Source organism: Salmo salar, chromosome 15, assembly GCF_965601325.2.
Source record: "Salmo salar chromosome 15, fSalSal1, whole genome shotgun sequence".
Taxonomy (NCBI): Eukaryota; Metazoa; Chordata; class Actinopteri; order Salmoniformes; family Salmonidae; genus Salmo; species Salmo salar.
Window position 1 is genome coordinate 7836441 of NC_138305.1, and position 13922 is coordinate 7850362.

Below are 13922 nucleotides of genomic sequence, written 5' to 3' on the forward strand. Positions count from 1 at the left end.
TAATATAGTGAAGACGTTGCCATTTGGGACCCACAAGGTATCTATCGTCACACCATCTTAACATCCACCCCTCTGTTTCTGCCCATGGCTGAGTGTCCCATTGATAAAGGATGAGAGGAGAAGGAAGTTGTTGCTTCCTGTTGTAGAGTATCACAAAGCTTTTATATCAACAAAAATGGACATCAAGTTTCCAATCCAATGCACTCAGTGCATTTTAAACATATTGAGCAGTAAAGTTCTCAAGGCTTGGCCGACCACACCGACTGGAGCAAGAGAATCACGTATAACGGTACATGTGACACAAACACACAAATAAACATTAGCTTCATATTTTCTATACCAACCCTGCTGTAGGTTAGCTTTGACACCATTATACCCTATACTGATCCCCAGTAAACACAATGCTGGCTTTTTAAACAGAGAGAGAGACAGAGAGAGAGACAGAGAGAGAGAGAGAGAGACAGAGAGAGAGAGACAGAGAGAGAGAGAGACAGACAGAGAGACAGAGTAGCCTGTTTGTTGTACATGTTAGGACTGAATCAGTTGGCCATCCAGCAGCCAACTCTTAACTCCTGTAGAAAGTCAAATACATCTTGAAAATGTCCGGAGATTTTCATCAACAGTGTCACCCAGTGTAAATACACGGTGTGTTTTGTTACGTTTTCGGCAGATGTGGCCAAAGGACAAAAAAAAAACGCATTTCCCTGGACTTTTCTCTCCTTCTCACGATGGTCGTAACTTATTATTTATTTGTTTTAAATTTTAAAAAAAGTATAGAAATTCATTCAAAAAGATGAAAAAAAAGTTTTCCTTGAAACATACAACATGAAGAAGAGAAAACTCTCCATGACAGGAGAACAGAAAAGTTCCTTTTCCTCTGAACAGAACAGGTCAGATTGTCGTGTCCCATCCAAAACAGGGATACTGTTATTAGGACATCCCCACAGGGCACGGCTTGGTTGTCAGACAGGGTTGACTTGGTTCCTCCTTCTGAAACTCTACACTCTACTTAGCAGAGTAGATCTGTGGAACGAGAGAGAAGAGAACATCTATTATGCAAGACATGTAACAGACATGTAATTCAGTGATAATGCCTGAGAAGCTGCTGTTTGGAGAATAGATATATTGGTGTGGGTGTTAGGCCCGAGACAAAGTTGAGGGCTGGCAAACCCTGCCATTAAATCCTCCCAATACAAGCTTCGAGGGTATTATCAGTTTTATTCGTTTTACACAATGCAGATATCCCGGTTAGCCAATGTGCAGGGGCACTGGTTGGTCGGGCCAATTGAGGTAGTATGTACAGTCATGGTTTTGGTGGTAAAAACTGTTGAGAAGCCTTTTTGTCCTAGACTTGGCACTCCGGTACCGCTTGCCATGCGGTAGTAGCGAGAACAGTCTATGACTGGGGTGGCTGGGGTCTTTGACTATTTTTAAGGCCTTCCTCTGACACCGCCTGGTGTAGAGGTCCTGGATGGCAGGCAGCTTTGCCCCAGTGATGTACTGGGCCGTACGCACTACCCTCTGAAGTGCCTTGCGGTCGGAGGCCGAGCAATTGTTGTACCAGGCAGTGATGCAACCAATTGGACCGCAGAGTGAAGGAAAAGCAACCAACAAGGGCTCAGCATATGTGGCAACTCCTTGAAGACTGTTGGAAAAGCATTCCTCATGAAGCTGGTTGAGAGAATGCCAATAGTGTGTAAAGCTGTCATCAAGGCAAAGGGTGGCTACTTTGAAGAATCTCAAACATGAAATAGATTTGGATTAGTTTAACACTTTTTTTGGTTTCTACATGATTCCATATGTGTTATTTCATAGTTTTGATGTCTTCACTATTATTCTACAATGTAGAAAATAGTAAAAATAAAGAAAACCCTTGAATGAGCAGGTGTGTCCAAACTTTTGACTGGTACTGTATATTCATTAAAAAAGTTATTTTGATGAATTTATTCATCCTATTTCATCCTTCCACGAGATATAGTCCCGACACCAATCTAGGGTTGCTACCCAAGCCGGATGGTCGTTCGTTCAAATGGTTCGGTTGCCAGAGACGCGACCCAGTTGTTATGTCTTTTTGTTCTGTATCTATGGACGCGACCCAGTTATTATGTCTTTTTGTTCTGTATCTATGGACGCGACCCAGTTATTATGTCTTTTTGTTCTGCATCTATGGACGCGACCCAGTTATTATGTCTTTTTGTTCTGCATCTATGGACGCGACCCAGTTATTATGTCTTTTTGTTCTGCATCTATGGACGCAACCCAGTTATTATGTCTTTTTGTTCTGCATCTATGGACGCGACCCAGTTGTTATGTCTTTTTGTTCTGTATCTATGGACGCGACCCAGTTGTTATGTCTTTTTGTTCTGTATCTATGGACGCGACCCAGTTATTATGTCTTTTTGTTCTGTATCTATGGACGCGACCCAGTTATTATGTCTTTTTGTTCTGTATCTATGGACGCGACCCAGTTGTTATGTCTTTTTGTTCTGCATCTATGGACGCGACCCAGTTATGTCTTTTTGTTCTGTATCTATGGACGCGACCCAGTTATTATGTCTTTTTGTTCTGTATCTATGGACGTGACCCAGTTATTATGTATTTTTGTTCTGTATCTATGGACGCGACCCAGTTATTATGTCTTTTTGTTCTGTATCTATGGACGCGACCCAGTCATTCATTATAAAATGTACCGTTGCCCTTGCTTACTAGCTAGCCAACTTTGGCTAACACAGTCACGTCAAACTACCATTCCAGTGTTTTACTTGCTTTACTTATTTACTTCGCCACCATGGCCTTTTTTGCCTTTACCTCCCTTATCTCACCTCATTTGCTCACACTGTATATAGACTTATTTTGCTACTGTATTATTGACTGCATGTTTGTTTTTACTCCATGTGTAACTCTGTGTTGTTGTATGTTGTCGAACGGCTTTGCTTCATCTTGGCCAGGTCGCAATTGTAAATGAGAATTTGTTCTCAACTAGCCTACCTGGTTAAATAAAGGTTAAATAAATAAAATAAAACAGTGCAGCCAGAATAATGGGGGGGGGGGGGGGGGGGGGGGTACAGCCATAACAATGAGCTAATGACGTGCGATTTCGCACGCCATAGAACATTTGCTTTCTTGCCAGGTCACTGTTCAGAAGAGATAGCCAACTACATAGCCAACACATAGCCAACAATCACTTCAAACTGAAGCTGGAATGACAGCAAACTAGCTGCATTAAATGTTTTTCTATTGACATTTCTTAATATATATCCATAACAATAATGCTGATTCATATATTGACTGGCAGAGAAAAGCTGCAAGTCTGTCTCGTCTCATCCCCAACATGTTCACTACTATGGGACAGCTGGAGATCGAATTTGAATATTGAAACAATGTTGCAAATGTCGGAGACGGACAGCAAGGTTTATACAAATCTCTGCTGTTGAAAACCAACTGCTCGTCTAAAAGAAATGAGAGATAATGTCTAGATGCTTTTTATAGTGGAGATCAAGTTTATAAATTGCCTGGCTGGGCTGATGAGACAGTGGATTGCACAGTCAGATGGAACAGAGTAAATAGGCATTTCAACGTCATAGATTTAGCTGGTGGTAGATTTAGCTGGTGGTAACTTGTGGAATAGACACCAGCTGGAATGCGGTATTAACCTGTTATGGCTAGGGGGCAGTATTTTCACGGCTGGATAAAAAACGTACCCGATTTAATCTGGTTACTACTCCTGCCCAGTAACTAGAATATGCATATAATTATTGGCTTTGGATAGAAAACACTCCAAAGTTTCTAAAACTGTTTGAATGGTGTCTGTGAGTATAACAGAACTCAAATGGCAGGTCAAAACCTGAGAGATTCCTTTACAGGAAGTGGCCTGTCTGACCATTTCTTGAACTTCTTTGCCATCTCTATCTTTTACAAAGGATCTCTGCTCTAACGTGACACTTCCTACGTCTTCCATAGGCGCTCAGAGCCCGGGAAAAAACAGAATGTCGTCATCCCAGCCCCAGGCTGAAACACATTATCGCCTTTCTCAAGTGGCCGATCAAGGGACTGAGGGCTTAGGCGCGTGACCTGGCCGCCCCCGTCTTTGTGATTTTTCCTCTGTTTGCCGAAAAGGAGATTCCCGGTCGGAATATTATCGCTTTTTTACGAGACAAATTGCATAAAAATTGATTTTAAACAGCGGTTGACATGCTTCGAAGTACGGTAGTGGAATATTTAGAAATGTTTTGTCACGAATTGCGCCATGCGCACGACCCTGATTTACCATTTCGGATAGTGTCTGGGACGCACGAACAAAACGCCGCTATTCGGATATAACGATGGATTATTTTGGACCAAACCAACATTTGTTATTGAAGTAGCAGTCCTGGGAGTGCATTCTGACGAAGACAACAAAAGGTAATCAAACTTTTATAATAGTAAATCTGATATTGGTGAGTGCTAAACTTGCCGGGTGTCTAAATAGCTAGCCCGTGATGGCTGGGCTATGTACTTAGAATATTGCAAAATGTGCTTTCACCAAAAAGCTATTTTAAAATCGGACATATCGAGTGCATAGAGGAGTTCTGTATCTATAATTCTTTAAATAATTGTTATGCTTTTTGTGAACGTTTATCGTGAGTAATTTAGTAAATTGTTAGCAAATTCCCCGGAAGTTTGCGGGGGGTATGCTAGTTCTGAACGTCACATGCTAATGTAAAAAGCTGTTTTTTGATATAAATATGAACTTGATTGAACAAAACATGCATGTATTGTATAACATAATGTCCTAGGTGTGTCATCTGATGAAGATCATCAAAGGTTAGTGCTGCATTTAGCTGTCTTCTGGGTTTTTGTGACATATGCTAGCTTGAAAAATGGGTGTCTGATTATTTCTGGCTTGGTACTCTGCTGACATAATCTAATGTTTTGCTTTCGCTGTAAAGCCTTTTTGAAATCGGACAGTGTGGTTAGATAAAGGAGAGTCTTGTCTTTAAAATGCTGTGAAATAGTCATATGTTTGAAAAATTGAAGTTTTTGTATTTTTGAGGAATTTGTCATTCGCGCCACGCCTATCATTGGATATTGGAGCAGGTGTTCCGCTAGCGGAACGTCTAGATGTAAGAGGTTAACCAATCAGCATTCAGGATTTGACCCACCCATTGTATAACAAGTAATGTTCTATGTACAGTATTCCTTCATTCCTGCTACAATAGTAGAAATCAATACAACGCGGCCACTGCAGTGGGCCTACAACGCGGCCACTGCAGTGGGCCTACAACGCGGCCACTGCAGTGGGCCTACAACGCGGCCACTGCAGTGGGCCTACAACGCGGCCACTGCAGTGGGCCTACAACGCGGCCACTGCAGTGGGCCTACAACGCGGCCACTGCAGTGGGCCTACAACGCAGCCACTGCAGTGGGCCTACAACGCAGCCACTGCAGTGGGCCTACAACGCAGCCACTGCAGTGGGCCTACAACGCGGCCATTACAACGGGCCTACAACGCGGCCATTACAACGGGCCTACAACGCGGCCATTACAACGGGCCTACAACGCAGCCATTACAACGGGCCTACAACGCCGCCATTACAACGGGCCTACAACGCCGCCATTACAACGGGCCTACAACGCAGCCATTACAACGGGCCTACAACGCAGCCATTACAACGGGCCTACAACGCAGCCATTACAACGGGCCTACAACGCAGCCATTACAACGGGCCTACAACGCAGCCATTACAACGGGCCTACAACGCAGCCATTACAACGGGCCTACAACGCAGCCATTACAACGGGCCTACAACGCAGCCATTACAACGGGCCTACAACGCAGCCATTACAAGCCTCTACTCAGTTCTACGTACCTGTTTAGATAAGGGTTAATACCACCCCCCCATCCCTATCCTGAAACATTGATAAGGCACATTTCTGGGCTAGAGGGTCATAGCTGGACTCAAGGCATGTCAGCGAGGCTAGAGACCCAGAGAAACTACACCAGTCTGGAGTCAGTGGGGAGAGAGAGAAACTACACCAGTCTGGAGTCAGTGGGGAGAGAGAGAAACTACACCAGTCTGGAGTCTCAGTGGGGAGAGAGAGAAACTACACCAGTCTGGAGTCTCAGTGGGGAGAGAGAGAAACTACACCAGTCTGGAGTCTCAGTGGGGAGAGAGAGAAACTACACCAGTCTGGAGTCTCAGTGGGGAGAGAGAGAGAGAGAGAGAAACTACACCAGTCTGGAGTCAGTGGGGAGAGAGAGAAACTACACCAGTCTGGAGTCAGTGAGGAGAGAGAGAAACTACACCAGTCTGGAGTCAGTGGGGAGAGAGAGAAACTACACCAGTCTGGAGTCAGTGGGGAGAGAGAGAGAGAGAGAGAGAGAAACTTCACCAGTCTGGAGTCAGTGGGGAGAGAGAGAGAGAGAGAGAGAGAGAGAAACTACACCAGTCTGGAGTCAGTGGGGAGAGAGAGAAACTACACCAGTCTGGAGTCTCAGTGGGGAGAGAGAGAGAGAAACTACACCAGTCTGGAGTCTCAGTGGAGAGAGAGAGAGAGAGAGAAACTACACCAGTCTGGAGTCTCAGTGGAGAGAGAGAGAGAGAGAGAGAGAGAGAAACTACACCAGTCTGGAGTCTCAGTGGAGAGAGAGAGAGAGAGAGAAACTACACCAGTCTGGAGTCTCAGTGGAGAGAGAGAGAGAGAGAGAAACTACACCAGTCTGGAGTCTCAGTGGAGAGAGAGAGAGAGAGAAACTACACCAGTCTGAACTCGCTAACTTGCTTCGCCATCTCCCAGAATTTCTGAAAAACAACGATAAAACATGAATGCAATGTTAACATAACATGCTGTTAATGTTAGCTGAATACACTGGCTGGTCACTATAGAAAGGATGTGACACTACCACAACTGATGGTAACTTTCACCTGTCTGTCCGCCCTCATGACTGACTGACTGACTGACTGACTGACTGTCCGCCCTCAGCTGACTGACTGACTGACTGACTGACTGACTGTCCGCCCTCATGACTGACTGACTGACTGACTGACTGACTGACTGTCCGCCCTCATGACTGACTGACTGACTGACTGACTGACTGTCCGCCCTCATGACTGACTGACTGACTGACTGACTGTCCGCCCTCATGACTGACTGACTGACTGACTGACTGTCCGCCCTCACTGACTGACTGACTGACTGACTGTCCGCCCTCATGACTGACTGACTGACTGACTGTCCGCCCTCATGACTGACTGACTGACTGACTGTCCGCCCTCATGACTGACTGACTGACTGACTGTCCGCCCTCATGACTGACTGACTGACTGACTGTCCGCCCTCATGACTGACTGACTGACTGACTGTCCGCCCTCATGACTGACTGACTGCACTCGACTGCTCCCGCCCTCATCGACTGACTGCACTGTCCGCCCTCATGACTGACTGACTGACTGACTGTCCGCCCTCGACTGACTGACTGACTGACTGTCCGCCCTCATGACTGACTGACTGACTGACTGTCCGCCCTCATCGACTGACTGACTGACTGACTGTCCGCCCTCATGACTGACTGACTGACTGACGCTGTCCGCCCTCATGACTGACTGACTGACTGACTGTCCGCCCTCATGACTGACTGACTGACTGACTGTCCGCCCTCATGACTGACTGACTGACTGCACTGTCCGCCCTCATGACTGACTGACTGACTGACAGTCCGCCCTCATGACTGACTGACTGACTGACAGTCCGCCCTCATGACTGACTGACTGACTGACAGTCCGCCCTCATGACTGACTGACTGACTGACAGTCCGCCCTCATGACTGACTGACTGACTGACAGTCCGCCCTCATGACTGACTGACTGACTGACAGTCCGCCCTCATGACTGACTGACTGACTGACAGTCCGCCCTCATGACTGACTGACTGACTGACAGTCCGCCCTCATGACTGACTGACTGACTGACAGTCCGCCCTCATGACTGACTGACTGACTGACAGTCCGCCCTCATGACTGACTGACTGACAGTCCGCCCTCATGACTGACTGACTGACTGTCCGCCCTCATGACTGACTGACTGTCCGCCCTCATGACTGACTGACTGTCCGCCCTCATGACTGACTGACTGTCCGCCCTCATGACTGACTGACTGTCCGCCCTCATGACTGACTGACTGTCCGCCCTCATGACTGACTGACTGACTGTCCGCCCTCATGACTGACTGACTGACTGTCCGCCCTCATGACTGACTGACTGACTGTCCGCCCTCATGACTGACTGACTGACTGTCCGCCCTCATGACTGACTGACTGACTGTCCGCCCTCATGACTGACTGACTGACTGTCCGCCCTCATGACTGACTGACTGACTGTCCGCCCTCATGACTGACTGACTGACTGTCCGCCCTCATGACTGACTGACTGACTGTCCGCCCTCATGACTGACTGACTGACTGTCCGCCCTCATGACTGACTGACTGACTGTCCGCCCTCATGACTGCTTTCTAGACTATGAATAGGGTCTCCAATGATAAAAGTCTTAATTCCACTGTAGTGCAGAAGTCTTACTTCCTCATTCTCTGCCAGTTATTGGGGAAGATGTAAAAACAAAAAAAAGGCCTTTTCCGTTACTATGTACCGTAAATATGTTGGTGTGCAAATGGTCTCCTTTAGCAATGGAACATTTCTGGAGCTGGTGGACCTGTGTTACATAAAAACCTTACTTCATCTTATTACAGAGGTGGACAAACCACCTCAGTAGTGAGCCAAACCCCCCCCCCCCCAAATAAAATATTGTTCATAAAAACATAAGGTCATTCTGGAAGTCTCTGGTGGGCCAAACCAATTGGGCCAAGTATGGGGGGGATTTCCTTACAAACAGCAAACTGTTTCCCAAACGCACCTCAAAGTTCACATGTCCGTTCTGCATCCTGTTGGAACATCCCTCGTTCAGGAAATAGAGATCTTTGATCAGTAGGCTGAAGAAAGGGATGACAATCTGACAGAGAGATGAGAGAGAAGAGAAAGAGAAGATAGCGAGGAGAGAGAAGAGAGGAGAATTAAAAACAACAGTCAGGTTACAGGAGTCAGGTTATTGTATGAGGGGTTGGCTTTATCCCAGGCATTAGGTTACAGAGAGGTTAGGGTTGGCCCTATCCCAGGCATTAGGTTACAGAGAGGTTAGGGTTGGCCCTATCCCAGGCATTAGGTTACAGAGAGGTTAGGGTTGGCCCTATCCCAGGCATTAGGTTACAGAGAGGTTAGGGTTGGCCCTATCCCAGGCATTAGGTTACAGAGAGGTTAGGGTTGGCCCTATCCCAGGCATTAGGTTACAGAGAGGTTAGGGTTGGCCCTATCCCAGGCATTAGGTTACAGAGAGGTTAGTGTTGACCCTATCCCAGGCATTAGGTTACAGAGAGGTTAGGGTTGACCCTATCCCAGGCATTAGGTTACAGAGAGGTTAGGGTTGACCCTATCCCAGGCATTCGGTTACAGAGAGGTTAGGGTTGGCCCTATCCCAGGCATTAGGTTACAGAGAGGTTAGTGTTGACCCTATCCCAGGCATTAGGTTACAGAGAGGTTAGGGTTGACCCTATCCCAGGCATTAGGTTACAGAGAGGTTAGGGTTGACCCTATCCCAGGCATTAGGTTACAGAGAGGTTAGGGTTGGCCCTATCCCAGGCATTAGGTTACAGAGAGGTTAGGGTTGGCCCTATCCCAGGCATTCGGTTACAGAGAGGTTAGGGCTGACCCTATCCCAGACATTAGGTTACAGAGAGGTTAGGGTTGACCCTATCCCAGGCATTAGGTTACAGAGAGGTTAGGGTTGGCCCTATCCCAGGCATTAGGTTACAGAGAGGTTAGGGTTGGCCCTATCCCAGGCATTAGGTTACAGAGAGGTTAGTGTTGACCCTATCCCAGGCATTAGGTTACAGAGAGGTTAGTGTTGACCCTATCCCAGGCATTAGGTTACAGAGAGGTTAGTGTTGACCCTATCCCAGGCATTAGGTTACAGAGAGGTTAGGGTTGACCCTATCCCAGGCATTAGGTTACAGAGAGGTTAGGGTTGACCCTATCCCAGGCATTAGGTTACAGAGAGGTTAGTGTTGACCCTATCCCAGGCATTAGGTTACAGAGAGGTTAGGGTTGACCCTATCCCAGGCATTAGGTTACAGAGAGGTTAGGGTTGGCCCTATCCCAGGGAACAGAGAAACAGGCCACAAAAGGTGGATATTAGGTTCATGTCCATTAGGTACCAAATGGAAGGAACCGGACTGGAACAGGCAGGGCCTTACACTTAAACTATTAACAAACACTCATTTTCATTTCATAATTCAAGAGGTTTTGCTACGGTGATCCTCACTAAACATTAACCTGGTGCTCTCTACCCACTGGGGTTGTACAGTACAGACCCCTACCAAACATTAACCTGGTGCTCTCTACCCACTGGGGTTGTACAGTACAGACCCCTACCAAACATTAACCTGGTGCTCTCTACCCACTGGGGTTGTACAGTACAGACCCCTACCAAACATTAACCTGGTGCTCTCTACCCACTGGGGTTGTACAGTACAGACCCCTACCAAACATTAACCTGGTGCTCTTTACACACTGGGGTTGTACAGTACAGACCCCTACCAAACATTAACCTGGTGCTCTCTACCCACTGGGGTTGTACAGTACAGACCCCTACCAAACATTAACCTGGTGCTCTCTACCCACTGGGGTTGTACAGTACAGACCCCTACCAAACATTAACCTGGTGCTCTCTACCCACTGGGGTTGTACAGTACAGACCCCTACCAAACATTAACCTGGTGCTCTCTACCCACTGGGGTTGTACAGTACAGACCCCTACCAAACATTAACCTGGTGCTCTTTACACACTGGGGTTGTACAGTACAGACCCCTACCAAACATTAACCTGGTGCTCTCTACCCACTGGGGTTGTACAGTACAGACCCCTACCAAACATTAACCTGGTGCTCTCTACCCACTGGGGTTGTACAGTACAGACCCCTACCAAACATTAACCTGGTGCTCTCTACCCACTGGGGTTGTACAGTACAGACCCCTACCAAACATTAACCTGGTGCTCTTTACACACTGGGGTTGTACAGTACAGACCCCTACCAAACATTAACCTGGTGCTCTCTACCCACTGGGGTTGTACAGTACAGACCCCTACCAAACATTAACCTGGTGCTCTCTACCCACTGGGGTTGTACAGTACAGACCCCTACCAAACATTAACCTGGTGCTCTCTACCCACTGGGGTTGTACAGTACAGACCCCTACCAAACATTAACCTGGTGCTCTCTACCCACTGGGGTTGTACAGTACAGACCCCTACCAAACATTAACCTGGTGCTCTCTACCCACTGGGGTTGTACAGTACAGACCCCTACCAAACATTAACCTGGTGCTCTCTACCCACTGGGGTTGTACAGTACAGACCCCTACCAAACATTAACCTGGTGCTCTCTACCCACTGGGGTTGTACAGTACAGACCCCTACCAAACATTAACCTGGTGCTCTCTACCCACTGGGGTTGTACAGTACAGACCCCTACCAAACATTAACTCTGGTGCTCTCTACCCACTGGGGTTGTACAGTACAGACCCCTACCAAACATTAACCTGGTGCTCTTTACACACTGGGGTTGTACAGTACAGACCCCTACCAAACATTAACCTGGTGCTCTCTACCCACTGGGGTTGTACAGTACAGACCCCTACCAAACATTAACCTGGTGCTCTCTACCCACTGGGGTTGTACAGTACAGACCCCTACCAAACATTAACCTGGTGCTCTCTACCCACTGGGGTTGTACAGTACAGACCCCTACCAAACATTAACCTGGTGCTCTCTACCCACTGGGGTTGTACAGTACAGACCCCTACCAAACATTAACCTGGTGCTCTCTACCCACTGGGGTTGTACAGTACAGATCCCTACCAAACATTAACCTGGTGCTCTCTACCCTACTGGGGTTGTACAGTACAGACCCCTACCAAACATTAACCTGGTGCTCTCTTACACACTGGGGTTGTACAGTACAGACCCCTACCAAACATTAACCTGGTGCTCTCTACCCACTGGGGTTGTACAGTACAGACCCCTACCAAACATTAACCTGGTGCTCTTTACACACTGGGGTTGTACAGTACAGACCCCTACCAAACATTACCCTGGTGCTCTCTACCCACTGGGGTTGTACAGTACAGACCCCTACCAAACATTAACCTGGTGCTCTCTACCCACTGGGGTTGTACAGTACAGACCCCTACCAAACATTAACCTGGTGCTCTCTACCCACTGGGGTTGTACAGTACAGACCCCTACCAAACATTAACCTGGTGCTCTCTACCCACTGGGGTTGTACAGTACAGACCCCTACCAAACATTAACCTGGTGCTCTTTACACACTGGGGTTGTACAGTACAGACCCCTACCAAACATTAACCTGGTGCTCTCTACCCACTGGGGTTGTACAGTACAGACCCCTACCAAACATTAACCTGGTGCTCTCTACCCACTGGGGTTGTACAGTACAGACCCCTACCAAACATTAACCTGGTGCTCTCTACCCACTGGGGTTGTACAGTACAGACCCCTACCAAACATTAACCTGGTGCTCTCTACCCACTGGGGTTGTACAGTACAGACCCCTACCAAACATTAACCTGGTGCTCTCTACCCACTGGGGTTGTACAGTACAGACCCCTACCAAACATTAACCTGGTGCTCTCTACCCACTGGGGTTGTACAGTACAGACCCCTACCAAACATTAACCTGGTGCTCTCTACCCACTGGGGTTGTACAGTACAGACCCCTACCAAACATTAACCTGGTGCTCTCTACCCACTGGGGTTGTACAGTACAGACCCCTACCAAACATTAACCTGGTGCTCTCTACCCACTGGGGTTGTACAGTACAGACCCCTACCAAACATTAACCTGGTGCTCTCTACCCACTGGGGTTGTACAGTACAGACCCCTACCAAACATTAACCTGGTGCTCTCTACCCACTGGGGTTGTACAGTACAGACCCCTACCAAACATTAACCTGGTGCTCTCTACCCACTGGGGTTGTACAGTACAGACCCCTACCAAACATTAACCTGGTGCTCTCTACCCACTGGGGTTGTACAGTACAGACCCCTACCAAACATTAACCTGGTGCTCTCTACCCACTGGGGTTGTACAGTACAGACCCCTACCAAACATTAACCTGGTGCTCTCTACCCACTGGGGTTGTACAGTACAGACCCCTACCAAACATTAACCTGGTGCTCTCTACCCACTGGGGTTGTACAGTACAGACCCCTACCAAACATTAACCTGGTGCTCTCTACCCACTGGGGTTGTACAGTACAGACCCCTACCAAACATTAACCTGGTGCTCTCTACCCACTGGGGTTGTACAGTACAGACCCCTACCAAACATTAACCTGGTGCTCTCTACCCACTGGGGTTGTACAGTACAGACCCCTACCAAACATTAACCTGGTGCTCTCTACCCACTGGGGTTGTACAGTACAGACCCCTACCAAACATTAACCTGGTGCTCTCTACCCACTGGGGTTGTACAGTACAGACCCCTACCAAACATTAACCTGGTGCTCTCTACCCACTGGGGTTGTACAGTACAGACCCCTACCAAACATTAACCTGGTGCTCTCTACCCACTGGGGTTGTACAGTACAGACCCCTACCAAACATTAACCTGGTGCTCTCTACCCACTGGGGTTGTACAGTACAGACCCCTACCAAACATTAACCTGGTGCTCTCTACCCACTGGGGTTGTACAGTACAGACCCCTACCAAACATTAACCTGGTGCTCTCTACCCACTGGGGTTGTACAGTACAGACCCCTACCAAACATTAACCTGGTGCTCTCTACCCACTGGGGTTGTACAGTACAGACCCCT

General features: G+C 47.7%; 1 protein-coding gene across 1 annotated transcript in view; it reads right to left on the reverse strand.

Annotated features, from left to right (window-relative positions):
* Positions 1–6734: 6734 nt before the first annotated feature.
* The window catches only part of LOC106570905 (ras-GEF domain-containing family member 1B-A), a 55854-nt gene continuing 48666 nt past the window's right edge, over positions 6735–13922 (reverse strand). The window contains exons 11-12 of the mRNA XM_082961599.1: positions 8886–8981; positions 6735–6782 (exon numbers count right to left, since the gene is read on the reverse strand). Coding sequence (XP_082817725.1) covers positions 6735–6782; positions 8886–8981 — 144 coding nt within the window. The remainder of the gene's footprint in view (positions 6783–8885; positions 8982–13922) is intronic.